The sequence below is a fragment of the Chroicocephalus ridibundus genome, chromosome 19, assembly GCF_963924245.1.
Source record: "Chroicocephalus ridibundus chromosome 19, bChrRid1.1, whole genome shotgun sequence".
Lineage (NCBI taxonomy): Eukaryota > Metazoa > Chordata > Aves > Charadriiformes > Laridae > Chroicocephalus > Chroicocephalus ridibundus.
The window spans coordinates 739,096-752,566 of record NC_086302.1 but is presented as its reverse complement, the minus strand read 5'-3'; the positions used below and the strand labels follow the sequence as shown (position 1 = coordinate 752,566).

The 13,471-nt window shown below is 58.4% G+C and overlaps 1 protein-coding gene across 1 annotated transcript; it reads left to right on the top strand.

Moving 5' to 3' along the window:
- Window positions 1-1,445: 1,445 nt before the first annotated feature.
- MFSD2A (MFSD2 lysolipid transporter A, lysophospholipid) lies at window positions 1,446-11,550 on the top strand. The gene is made up of 14 exons (XM_063356014.1): window positions 1,446-1,570; window positions 1,691-1,813; window positions 2,368-2,492; window positions 5,955-6,078; window positions 6,210-6,288; window positions 6,889-7,061; window positions 7,163-7,253; window positions 7,887-8,008; window positions 8,321-8,404; window positions 9,323-9,406; window positions 9,738-9,850; window positions 10,059-10,202; window positions 10,361-10,537; window positions 10,903-11,550. The coding sequence occupies exons 1-14, from the start codon at window positions 1,493-1,495 to the stop codon at window positions 10,958-10,960; spliced, it is 1,575 nt and encodes a 524-aa protein (XP_063212084.1). The 5' UTR covers window positions 1,446-1,492; the 3' UTR covers window positions 10,961-11,550.
- Window positions 11,551-13,471: the final 1,921 nt, after the last annotated feature.

Below are 13,471 nucleotides of genomic sequence, written 5' to 3'. Positions count from 1 at the left end.
TTTCCAGCTCACACGAGGGTGTCTGCTCTGGAGCTGCCTGGTGCCGGGCGGACCTGAGCCAGCATGGCACAGCAGGGCGAGGGCCCCGAGGTGGGTCTCAGCCACAGCATCTGGGCGCATGGCACTGCCCACACCTCATTCCCCTTTAGCTTCAGGGTTATTTTATGTCACTGAACAAATTTGGACAGCCTGAAGACTCGCATGGGCCCCCTTCCCTGGTGGGTGGCATCCCTGAGCACCCCACAGGGCTGGGGGCAGGGTTGTGACATGTGGCAGCGCCGGGGGAACCCGCTGCACACGTACGAGGGGCTGGAAACCATGAGTCAATGGTGACACCAACTCAGTGCTCCTGAAAATGGAGGCTGCCTGGAGCTGCTCTGTTACTGCTGTGCCACCACTCCACGCCAGGGGCCACCCACACCGCTCGTCCCCAGCACCCCCTGGGGCTCTGCTGCATCCCAGGTCCCTGCTTAGTGCCAGCTGCCCATCCTGCCGGCCTCTCCTCCCTGCCTCTCCCTGTCGCCATGTAAGGGCAGCTCCAAGTTCAGCTCCAAGTGGCAATCAGGTGATGGCACTGGGTGCCACGCTGGTCCCACTGGCTCAGCCCCACTGCGCAGCCCCATCTCATGGCACATCTCTGGGCGATCTTTGAACCCTGGTGGCCTGAGCCAAGCAGAGTTGGTGGCTGTCACTGTGGTGACACGGCACCAGCACAGACGTTACGTGTGCCCGTCAGTGGGTAAACAGCACCCAGCATAGTTGAGAGGTGCTAGGATCAACGTCCTTGTGGCCATCCTGAACAAAGGACACCGCAGGTGGCCCAGGGAGAGGTTCTGGGGCCTGAGAGCCACTGTCACCCACTGAAGCTGTTGTGCAGCAGCCAGGGTCCATGGGAGCTGATGCTGGGAGGGGTTCCTGCTTCACCTCGACCCTTTTGATGGGCCCACATGGAGGGGGGTTGAGAGTGGGGCCACGCTGGGGCTGGCACTGAGGGTCTGCAGTCTGCAGCCCTGACTACGTGGTGCCACTGGGCACCCATGGAAGAGAGGGTGATGGTGCCTCCGCCAGCCCTGTCCCCTTTGCTCAGCTTCTGCCATCAACGGGGACACCTGGCGAGGGACGATGCAGGAATGGGGGATGCAGGAAGGGAACGGATGGGAGGATGAAGGGCTGTGATGGAGGGAAGAGATGGAGTGGGGGGATGAGGGATGGGGGGATGAGGGATGGAATGATGAGGGAAAAGGGAATGGGGGAATGGAGGGATGAGGGACAGAGGAGATGTGGAATAAGGGTGGGGCCGGAGGGTGGGAGGAGGGAGGGAAGGGGCTGGGGGCTGGATGAAGGGCCGGGGCAGGAGGAGGAGCAGGAGGCCGCTGCCCCGGGAGCGGGAGCGGGGGCGGGGAGCGGGGCGGTCGCGGCTCCTCCCGGGGCGGGGCGTTGCCGGTACAAGGCCCGGGCGGGCGGCGGCGCGGCCCCATTCATCGCGCACGGCATGGCCGGGGGCGGCGGCGCGGAGCGGGCCCGGCCCGGGGGGCTCCTGCCGCCCGCCTGCCGCCAGCCCCGCCGCAGGGTGAGCTCCGAGACGGGTGGGACGGCCGGGATGGGACGCAGCGGCGGGGGTCGGGGTGGGATGAGACGGGACGGGTTGTGGGACGCTTCCCGGGCGCGCTAACGCCGGTCCCGGTTGCAGGAGAGCCGGGAGCGGCTGTCGGTATGCAGCAAGCTGTGCTACGCCGTCGGGGGGGCCCCTTACCAGATCACGGGCTGCGCCCTCGGCTTCTTCCTCCAGATCTACCTCCTGGACGTGGCGCAGGTACGGCCGGGACCGGGGGGAGGGGGGCACCAGGACCGGGGGGGGACCCCGCGGAGCCGCTTACCCCGGTGGACGGGCGCGGCCGTGGCTTGCCGGTGCCCCGGCCCCCGCTTGAAGCGGGTATCGGTCATGCAGAAGCCGCGGTCCTGCGTGGGTGTGGGTCCGAGGGCCGTGGGTTTCCACCGGCTCCGTGCCTCGGTTTCCCCAGGCGTTAAACGGGCTGGTGGTGCCCGTCCTGCGGGGTGCAGGAATCCATCTCACCGCCCCAAATGGGGAGGGAGAAGTGCCCCTGGGGCATCCTTGTGCCGGCCGTGGGGTGGGTTTTGGGGAGATCTTGTCCAAAGTGGCGGGAGTTTGGTGTGGAAAGAGCATGGTGGGGTGGTGCTAGGAGGGACTGGGTCACTGTGCCTCAAATCCCACTGATCGATGGGGGAGAGGCTGAGGAACCCAAATGGTGACGGGGTTGCAGTATGGTTGGGATGGTCTTGAGCAGCTCTAGAAGGGCAGCCAGGGGCATGAGGGTCCGCATATCCTCACCCAAGTTCTTCTGGCAGCTGGACCCTTTCTCTGCCTCCATCATCCTGTTTGTGGGGCGAGCCTGGGATGCTGTCACAGACCCCATGGTGGGCTTCTTCATCAGCAAAACATCATGGACCCGCTTTGGCCGTCTGATGCCCTGGTAAGAGCCGCCTGTAGCACCCCACATCCCCGCCTGATATGTCACAGCGCTTCCGCTCAGCTTTGGGGTGCCCCTTGGCATGAGGTTTGCAGGGTAGGACGTGCTGATGCCCTGTCTCACTCAAGTGAGGTGCCAAGTGCCCCAAAAAGCCTAAGGTGCTGCTGACAGCTGGGGGTTCAAGTCTGTGCCTGTGACTTTGTCCTCTGTGTCACTGGACCTGCAGCAGCTCCAGCCTCCCCAAGAGCTGTCCCGATGCCACGTTCCAATGCTGGACTTTGTTCCACAGCAGTTGCTGAGCCCTGGATGGCAAGAGGGCTGTGTTGCCAGCAGAGCAGGTGGCATCACACCCATGAGGAGGAGGGACGGGGGTGTGCACAGCCGGTGTGTGGTGGTGGAGTGCCGGCTGACCGTCACGAGGATGCTTTTCTGTCAGGAAAACAGCTATCACAAATCTGAGTGCCTGCATGTGGGTGCTTCTGCTGCCCTTGGGAGCAGGGGGCTGAGCGAAGGGGAGCCGAAGGGAGTCGGAGCAGATTGGATGGGGTTTGTGAAGCCCTGAAGGGCTCGTGACTGCACCCAGGGCAGACTTAAGATGTCTATAAATGCCAGCCCCTGCGTGAGACAAGGAACATTGCAGGGTGCTAATGCCTAAGTGTGGACATGGAGGCATGTCCTGTGCTAAAATAACCCATGTCCTGGGTGCCTGTGGAATTGCTGAAGTACAATGGAGCAAAGGGGGTGGGCATAGGGGGAGCGGAATTAGTCCTTTTTCCCTCACAGATTATACCCTCTGCTTCCGGGCTTTCCTGGAATAGCTCTGAGCAGTGGCATTTGGCTGTTGTTAAAACCAGGCTCCATGCATGGCCTGAAATAGCTTCTCCGCAGCTGCATGTGTGGTGGGGTCTGGGGTCCAGAGATTAGAGCAGAGCTGCCTGGGTGTGCAGGCAGGGCTGTGTGGGATAGCCACGCACGCTCGGATGGCCGCTGCCACTCTGCTCTCTGTAATCTCACATCCTCGAGGCAGGGGGTGGGGATGGAGTGGCTGCATTCTTCCAAACGGCTCCTGCTTCGTTAAAATTAGCCAGAGCTTTTGACTTGCGCTGGGCCCCTCAGCAGTGCTGGGGCAGCTGGCTGCAAGGAGCTTGCTGCTATTGTACATGGCTCAAGGGCAACTGGCTGAGTCGAATTTGGATGGAGTTGAGATGAGTTTAAACCTCCTGAACTTAGGGTTCGTTGGCCACAGTGGGGCTGGCTGTGTGGGGCTGCACAGCCCCAGGCTGGTGTGGCTGTGGAGCTGCTCTCTGCCTCAGTTTCCCTGTGTGCAGAGCCACGAGCCGCAGGCGATGCAGGATGTGGCTGCACGGTGGTGGCCTTAGAGGCTGTTGCCTTGACCCCAACCCTCAGTACCTGTGAGGGGACCCTGTGTAACCCCCTGTGTGGGAGGTTTTATTGTCCAAGGCTTCTGTTGGGCTCTGAAGGGTGTGATCTGTGAGGCTGAGCCCCACAAGGCTGCCAGTGGCTTCAGCTTAAAGCTTGGGGCTGTTCTGGGCCCTCTGAAGGGAGAAGAGACCTTGCCCCAGCGCCATCACCTCTCTCCCTTTCAGTTCTTTCATTTTGAAACACTTTTGGGCATGCTTTGTCCCAGCAGCTCATCCAGGGCCTGCTGCCTCCTCTCTCCCAGCCTCGGGACCTCGCTCTGTCTCCAGCCCTGAGCAGGTCCCTGTTTCTTTGACCACCCCAGACTTCCCAGTGGCTAAACTTTTCCTTGATGTGTTGGTGACCAAAAAGCTTCGGCTTTGACCTTCCTTCTCCAGGGCAGCAGCCGATTGCAAACAGTTAACTGCCGGGCTGGGAAGGGGTGTGTGTGCCGTGGCACAAAGAAACACACCATCAAGCCGTGGCCAATGAGCGGGCGAGCGCGTCACCGCGGCCTCCTCCGAGCTTCTTAATCACCTCGGCCTCGGTCAGAGGTAACTCGAAGTCACTCGTTTGCGCTGCTAGTCAGCCCTGGCCAGGGCTCAGCACCCTGGTGCCGGTGCGGGGCCAAGCCCGTGGGGGACTGGCACGACCGGTGTGCATGCGCTGGCGCCCATGGCGAGTGTGACGTGGTTCCCGCCGCGCGGCTGCAGTGACTCATTCAAAATTTCCCTTGGCTCCACGTATGCGTATGGTGATAAGCGCGCAGGAGAGGAGTGGCTGGAGTAGTCTCGCCTCTTTCCTCCCCCCGCCGGGGTGACGTGCGTGTGGAAAAATGTACATGTGCTGGGTCCTGTGCAGTGCTTCTGCCGGCTTTCCATCCATGGAGATTCAGTTTTTTGCTCTTCTCCGCCCTGCCCCCAACCCCCCCAACTATAAATTTAAACTTTGCGTCCTGTACGTCAGCCTGAACGGAAAGATCTGACTGTACCCTGGCAGTGGAGCGGCAGAGGACCAGCCCTGACCGTGCATGACTCTGCCCCGTGTCCGGTTTTGCTGGCTTTGTTCCAGGATGTAGCCTCTGTCTAGTAGTTTGTGGAGCGCAGGGTGCTTGGAAATCCCCAAGCAAAATCAGTCTCCTAAACTGATGCGGATGCAAGCTCAACACCTGGCTAGTTCCCTCCAGGAGGAGAAATTCCTCTCCTGAGTGATGGGGTGGCATGGGTGCTTGTGGTGTCCTCAAGCTGCTGGTGCAGGGTAGAGCTGTCTGGGTTGCAGCAGGACAAGGGTTGTGAGATCTGCTGGATGAAGCAGAGAGATGCTCTGGGTGGCTTCCCACTGCAATCACCCTCGCTGGCCGGTCCTGCTGGGACTGCTGGCAAGGCCCAGCACTTGTGCAATCCCCTCTGATCCTCTGTTGCACTTTGCATCCCGTGTCCCTGTGCCTGCAGCTCTGGGAAGCCGGGCAGGGGTGGAAGAAGGAGCCAGCCTGCTGCTGGCTGGTGGTTTGCCCCATCCCTGCCAGCAGAACAGAGTTGACCCGAGGACCAGGGCTTGGGGGGGAGCTGGTGGCAAAGCCAAGCTGGTGAGAGGCATTTGTCATCATCTGGGCCCATGGGGCTGTCGCTGCCTGGCTGTTCCCCAGCCCTTGCCAGGACGAGGGAGGTGGTTACATCCTGCTTCACAGCCTGGGGGAGAGGTTGGGGCCAGGGGTGGAAGCTGAAGGTAGGAGCAGATCAATCACTTCCATCGAAGCAGATATATCTGTTTTTGTAAATAAAGCTCTTCCTTGGAAGTCTGAGTCAGCTCTTCGCCTTTCTGCCCTGTGAGACCTGAGCTGCTGCCTTCAGCCCGGTCTGAATCATCCCTGTGGCAACCACCTCCTGTCAAGGTGATGGAGCAGGGTGGGTCACCCCAGGGCAGCTCAGGAGCCCCCAAAATCAGATGCCTGAACTCCACTGGTCATGTGGCAGCAGGGAGAGTTGGGCTGGTGGGGTTACCTAGGTGCCGTGTGCCTGCCAGGCTAACACTGTGTTTTTCCCAAAGGATCATTTTTTCCACCCCATTCGCTGTCATCTCCTACTTTCTCATCTGGTTTGTGCCAGATATCTCCAGAGGCCAAGTGATGTGGTACCTCGTCTTCTACTGCACCTTCCAGACCCTTGTGACGGTGAGTTGGGCTCTGCACACACCAGGGCTGGTGGGTGAGGATGGAGAGGATGAATCCCTGCCTTCATCTTGCTGAGCTATGCAGAGGGGCAGGTTTCCATCCCTGAGCTAATTCTTCTCATGCCATTGCAGTGCTTCCATGTACCCTACTCAGCGCTGACCATGTTCATCAGCAGGGAGCAGAGCGAGCGGGACTCTGCCACTGCCTACCGTAAGAGTATTTCCTTCTCTTCCTCACCATAGCTGGGGGGCAGTTGGTGCTCAGCTTCTTTGCTGCAGCTCTTGCTGGGGCATGATCCTCCTCCAGATGCCCTGCTGGAAGGGTCATTTGATCACATCACACCCCACCCCAAGGACAGTGCGTGGTGGACATCGTTCAGCGTTTGAATTGCAGCTGGTCCAGCTCTTCCCATTACTCTTCCCTGGCTCCTCCAGCAGACATCCGTGTCTAGTCTGGTGAGAGCTGGGCTGATGGGGAGGTGGTCCTTGTTATGGCCAAGTGCCTGGAGCAGATGATGGGCGATCTGAGCTCCCAAGCTCCTGCTCTGTCATACAGCATTGGGAGCAGCATAACCAAGTCTTGGCCTTGCTTCCTGCCTCAGTTTCCCCAGCAGACACTCTCCTTCCCTGTGCAGCACAGGCTTTATCACTTGGTGATTGGGAGGAAGCTGTAGTAGAGCTGGGCTGGTTCATTTCTTATGGGGAAGGGCAATGAATTGCAGCTGGGGAGGCTCTGCTGTGGAGAAGGGTTTTGCGCCCATGCCCTGGGTGCCCAAGGGCTGTGCTCAGTCCCGCTGGCCTCTCCCTCCAGGTATGACGGTGGAAGTGCTGGGCACCGTGCTGGGCACTGCCATCCAGGGCCAAATCGTGGGCAAGGTGGTCACTCCCTGCATCGAGAGCCCCCTCTTCATTGGCAAGACCAACTCCTCGGTGGCCATGGAGGAGCTAAACACGACCCATGACACCGGGTCACTCACAGACACAGTAAGCTGCTGGCAGCCCCTGCCATACTCTGCTTGCCTTCTTGACCGGGCTGGCTCCTGGGACAAACCCCCTCCCTTACCGTTCCCTCCTCTCTTGCACAGAGAAATGCCTACATGATCGCTGCAGGGGTCATCGGGGGACTCTATATCCTCTGCGCTGTGATCCTGTCAGTGGGCGTGCGGGAGAAGAGAGGTGAGGCTTGAGACATGATGGAATACTCTGGACGCATGAAAACACTGTGGCTTCTGCCAGGGGCTCCTCAGGAGCCCAGCTGAGCTCTTGGCCCTTCGTTTGTGGGTCAAGCACTGGAGGAGAGATGCAGGTAGAGCTGAGGTATGGGGACCTGGGGAAGGCACTGCAGAAGGGCAGCGCTGTGGGCAGGAGGCCAGAGCATCTCCAGGGTACATTACAGCACAGCTCTGAGGACTTAGCTCTCCACTCTACATGGTCAGAGATAAATGTTATCTTGCAGTTTTGACTGGCCAAGGTTGCTAGTGCCAACTAGGGCATCCCGGGGTGAAGTGATATCCCAAGCCCAATAGCTTCTGTTCTTCCCTCCCTCCCTCTGCTTTGTGACCTTTCCTTCCCTCCCCTTTATCATAGGCAAATCATCCAGGCCATCCCCTCCCCTCCATGGGGCGGAGGGATGTGAGGGCAGGGAGGTCCCTGCAGGCATTGCCTTGACTCCCTCGGGGTGCAATGCTTTAGGTGGGCCGGGAATTGTGCAGGGTGCTCAGCAGCAGGCATGAGGCACTGCACCCCCTTGCACCCAAGGGGTGCTGTTTCAGTAGCTCTAACAATGGGCTGATTTGCTCTGCTCCCCAGAGTCCTCTGAGCTCCAGTCGGACGAGCCTGTCTCCTTCTTCCAGGGGCTGAAGCTGGTGATGAACCATGGTGCCTACATCAAGCTCATTGCTGGCTTCCTCTTCACCTCGCTGGCCTTCATGGTAAGCACAGCTAGGCTTGGAGGATGGCGGAGAGGGAACAGCAGCAGCAGCGCAGCTTGGAGATGGCTGGGGGATGAGCAGTGTAGGGCCCAAATAGGATCCCAGTGGGATGGGAGCATGTGAAGCGGCAGCTCAATGAGCCAGAGCTGCCCCAGGCAGAGAAGGATGTGGCCTTGTGCCCTTGGATGGGTCGGTGAATGGCTGCTTTCTTCCCCTGCTCGTGCTTTGAGTGCAGCCTGGCGAGGAGGAGTGCGTGCCTCCGGGTGGCTGGGGTGCCTGTCCCCCACTAACCACTGTCTGCCTCCTCTGCAGCTGCTGGAGGGCAACTTTGCCCTCTTCTGCACCTACACCCTGGGCTTCCGCAACGAGTTCCAGAACATCCTCCTGGCCATCATGGTGCGTACAGCCCCATCCTGGAGCCCCTCAGGGCTGGGACTGTGGTGGGACACACACTATGGGATCCTCCCATGTCCTCCCTAGGAGCTGGCATGGGATGGGTGCTCTGTGGTCTGAGGGGAGGGCTGCTATGGGGCTGCAATAGTGCACCGTGGGGACAGTGACCGAAGGTCCCCTGAGAGAAGGGAAGGGAGAAGGAGCTGCCAAATGTCCTGCAAAGGCCGGGTGAGTTGGCAGGAACAGCGAGGCCTTTGTTCCCATGTGAAGGCAGTCAGAGACGGGGGAGACCAGGAGCCATGGGGGCCTTTTGTCCAAATCCTGCCACTTATCTCCCTTCCCCCCCACCTCAAGAAAAGGATCTCAGTGTTTACTGCCAGGAAGATGGAGCAAAACAGCTCTTTGAGAGCCCTTTCCAGCTTCCCTCATCCCTGGGAACCCTTCCCACCCTCCCTGTTTGACGGGGCAGAGAGGTCCAAGGTGCCAAGGTCCCCACAGAGCCTGGCTTTTGGTCATGCTTTGCACAGGCAGTGGTGAGAAGATCAGGTCCCTTCCCACCGCTGAGGATTGAGTCGGGTCCTCCCTGTGTTTGGGCAGGTGTGCTGGCATCTGCCAAGTGCACTGAGGACAGTGGTGCTGGGTACCAGGGTGCTGTGCAGTGGGGAGGAGATGGCCCCACATATCTGCTCCAATTGCAAGCTCTCAGTCCTGGGAGCGTAGGCAGCTGAGGGATGGGGTGAGGGTAGGAGTAGGCAGTGTGGCTGTGTGCCAGCCCCAGGAGCGTGTGGAAATCAGAGGTGCTAGAAAAAGCTGGAAATGTGATGGGGGAGGTGGTGTCCAGGAGCTGCTCCTTGCTGGGAAGGGCTCTTACCCCAGATGAGAGCCTGACCAGCAAGTGACACCACAACCCCCTTTTTTTAGCTCTCGGCCACCTTGACCATTCCCTTCTGGCAGTGGTTCCTTACCCGCTTTGGGAAGAAGACTGCTGTCTACATAGGCATCTCGGTGAGTGGGTCCCCGTGAGCACAGAGGCTCACATGAGGATGGTGTTTCCCACATGGGGTGAGCAGAGTTGTGTCCCCCCAAGAGGGCCTGGAGCTGGGCAAGGGCTACTGCTGATTTTGGTGCCTGTCCCTCATCCTGTTATATGTGCTGTCATGGATGTGGCCAAGGCCAGCAGAAATGGCCACTGCGGGGCTCTGGGAGGAAGGCTGCACTGCTGCTTCCCTGGCTGTTCCTGTGGTTGGAGGGCTGGCATGCACGGGAGGGAAGGGGAAAGGCCAAGGGGTCTGGATCAGGCACTGCTGACACAACCTGTTTTCTGCCCCCTATCTAGTCTGCCATACCCTTCCTCATCATGGTGGCTGTCCTGGACAGTAACCTCATCGTCACCTACATCGTGGCAGTTGCAGCTGGGATCAGTGTTGCAGCTGCTTTCCTCCTGCCCTGGTGAGTGCGAGGTCCTGGTGCTCTTGGCACTGCAGCCTGAGAACTGGGCAAGGTGCTTCCAGGGCTTGCCGGAGTGGTTAGAAATCCTTGGGAGGCCTTTTTGCAGTGTTTTCACCCCAAGATGGGGCTCTTGAATGGAAATCGCAGTAGGGAGAGGACATGCTTTGTTGGCTCTGCCCTAGTGTTCACCATTCCACTTTTTGCACAGGTCCATGCTCCCAGACGTCATAGATGACTTCAAGCTGCAGCACCCTGAATCTCATGGCCATGAAGCCATCTTCTTCTCCTTCTATGTCTTCTTCACCAAGTTCACCTCTGGGGTCTCCCTGGGCATTTCCACGCTCAGCTTAGAGTAAGTTCTTGCATGGGAGCTGAGGGGTGGGGGGAAGGCGGGGGGGGGGTGTGGGTGGTGTCTAAATCCAGTTGTGGCCCTGAACCTCTCCCTTCAGGGACAGGTTTGCCTCCTAGAAACTCAGTTTTCTTTGCCTGAAGGTCCCTTTCTGTCTGCAGCTTTGCAGGGTACCAGACTCGAGGCTGCTCACAGCCCAGCGAGGTGAACTTCACCCTGAAGATGCTGGTGTCGGCTGTGCCTGTGGGGCTGATCCTGCTGGGCCTGCTCCTGTTCAAGCTGTACCCCATTGACGAGGAGAAGCGGAGGAAAAACAAGAAAGCCCTACAGGACTTAAGGTGAGCGTCAGCTTGTGCTATGCCGATAGCAAGCCAGTGGAGGGTGTGGGGGCAGGATCAGGCCCAGACGGGTTGGGACACACTGTGACTTGTCCAGGAATCCTCCAGAACTCGTGGGTGGTGAGGTGAGGGAAGGGCTGGCTTATTTTCCCAATTCTGACTTCCAAAGAGATGGCGTGAAGCATTTGAGATCAACAGGGAACCCGCCCCAGTTGCTAAAGAAAACTCGTTTGGGGACTGTGTAAGATGGTGACGTCCCTCTCAAACCCTTCAGAGGCTCCTATGCTCCAAGGCAGAGGTCTGCTTGGAGGCAGGTCTTGCTATGTGTCTCACTCGATGCCTCATCCCCAACCCTTTGCCTGCAGGGAGGAGAGCAACAGCAGCTCAGAGTCGGACAACACAGAACTGGCCAGCATCGTGTGACCCGGGGCTGGGTCCATCCGCTCACACCGGGGCTCTCCGAAGGACTTGGCCCCTCCAGGGCTGGACCAGCCTCGTGCCGCTGTAGGTGTGTGCCATTGAGGAGTGCCTGTGCAGAGCATCCACCGACTTGAACACAAGATCTGTGCCGGTCTTGTGCCTTCCATGGGATCCACAGAGCGCTGGTAGTGTACATTACACGAATTGACCCTGTGGTACTTGTATGCCTCATGAGAAACAAGCACTATTCCCTGCCGGGTCCCGGAGACCAGAAGAGCCCGGAGCGGGATCCTTTTGCTCATTAGCACTTGTGCCTGCTGCCCGTCTGTGCCCAGCCTGCGTGGGGCCGATCGCCTGTGGGACCCGGGGTAATGGTTAGTGTACATTACACTGTCAATGTGACCGCGCCAAGGACGTGAGCTCACCTCTGCTGTCTGTACATATGACACTAATTTGGAAAGCTGTTCTTTTTTTATAGAGCCTAATTAACTTAATGATGTAAATATGAAACTATTTCCTATTTGTATATATCTGTACAGAAACCGAACTCAAGGACCTATTAATATTAATTTACATAAAAGTGGGGGAAGTCAGCAGTGTGGGTGTGGAGGATTTTTTTCATTTGGCTGCTTTTTCTGTGGATGTCAGCAAGCCCAGGGTCCCTTTACATGCCACAGGGCACAGGATTGACTTCTGAGCCGAAGGCGCAGGAATGCCGTAATCCTGGCAGGCGGCCGTGCCCAGCAGCCCCTTACCCCTGTGCGGCTCCTTGCTCGGTGCCTGCACCGCAGCAACCAACAAAGGCTCTATTATTTTCTCTCTTTCAAGAGGGAATGGGGGTGGAGGGAGGAATGAAATGAAAGTGCTGGCTGCGGAGATTGTGAACCCAGGGCTGGAAACAGGAGAAGCAGCTGGGGAGTGGAGAGAAAGGGAATGCGGGCTGTGGGTGACACCCAACACTTTCTCCCAGGGCAGAGCGCTGTGCAAGCGCTAATCTTCGTGGATATTTATACCTTGCTCTCACATTCCCCTCTCTGCAGCAGAAACAAGGAGAGCTCTGCCCTCCCCGCTCAGCAGGAGCACTGCACATCTGTGACAAGTGTGACGCAGAGAGTGGAAAGCAGGCTGGAGTAAGCACAGGGAGAGGATGCACCAGAGATGAAGCAGACACCCATACAGCCAGGGCAAATCCCCAGTGTGAGTGGATTGTGCTGGCTCTGCTGCTCTGTCCTCACGGCCCCTGTGCTGGGGGATAGGGCTGTTGCCTTTTGTTCAGCACATTTGTCACACCAAGAAATTTGTAGGGTCAGTGGCTGAGCCGAGAGTGGCCCCTCTGCGCAGTGGGGCTCGGGGGAAGGATGGCTCATCCTTTGTTCCACATTTGGGTACAAAGGACTGGAATGAGGATGGAGTTTTAAAAATAACCAGAGGGATTAGACCGTAGCTGGGAATGCTTGACTGGGCCCCACTCTGCCACTATGGCAGGGTCATGGAAAGAAGCAAAAGGGATGACGCAAGGAGGCTGGGAGCTGGCTTTGTGCTGAGCAGAGGGCAAGAAGCAGTATTAGCCTTGGCCTGGGAGCTTCCTGCTCCCACAGGGCCAGAGTTTGCAGTGAAAGGAACAAGGGCAGGACAAAGCCAGTGGCAGGGCAGGTGGGTGCCATCTGCACCCTCCACAAGAGGTGGAGGAGGGTGGCAGTGCTCCACAAGCACAGAGCTTGAGATTGTTGCAGAGGTACTGACCCCTGCCCTGCTCCTGGCTGGGTGTGCGAGGAGTAACCCTGGCCATTGCTATGACCTGTCTGCCTCTGAGGGGCGTGGGCAGTGCTGCTGTCTCCAAGGGTTTGAAAGATTGCTGCTAGCTTTTCTTTTCAAAGAGTTTCACCAGAAATCGAGGACATTTTATTCTTTGCCTCCTCTTTCTTGGCTCTGTGGCATTTGTGAGGAGTCTCTGTTCAGTTTTTTTGCAGTCAACTCAAGAGACTAAAAGCACACTGAGCTTGAACCGGGGCCCAGACATTCCTAGCTAAGCACACCTCTTCTATTTGAGGCTTTTAAGAAAATAGATGCTGGGGGGGGGGGTGGCGGTGGATGACCATGGGAGGTGATAGCACTGAGCCCTGGGCAAAACTCCAGCCTTAAAGCAGAGACCACGTCTTGCTTCAGTTGTGATTACAGAAGGCTTTTGCTGCAAGCATGAAGAAATCCTCTCTGGCATGGGAAGTCTTCCCAGCCAGAATTGCAGGGGGAGATGCTGCCTGCACCTACAGCTGGCCTCCAGCAGCAGCTGTGCTATGGCTTAATCCATGCTAACCTTGATGATGAAGCAAATGTGCCCAAGCATCTGGGAAGTGTCCCCCTGCAGAGCTGGAGTTATATTGCTGCTGCGTCCTCCATGCCGGCTGGAGCAGAGACGCGTTGGGGCTGCTGTACGGGCAGCACTGGCCCTGTGAAATCAAAGCCAGAATATAGAAAATGCAGGGTGTCAGCTGTGTGCTCAGCACCTGCTGAGCT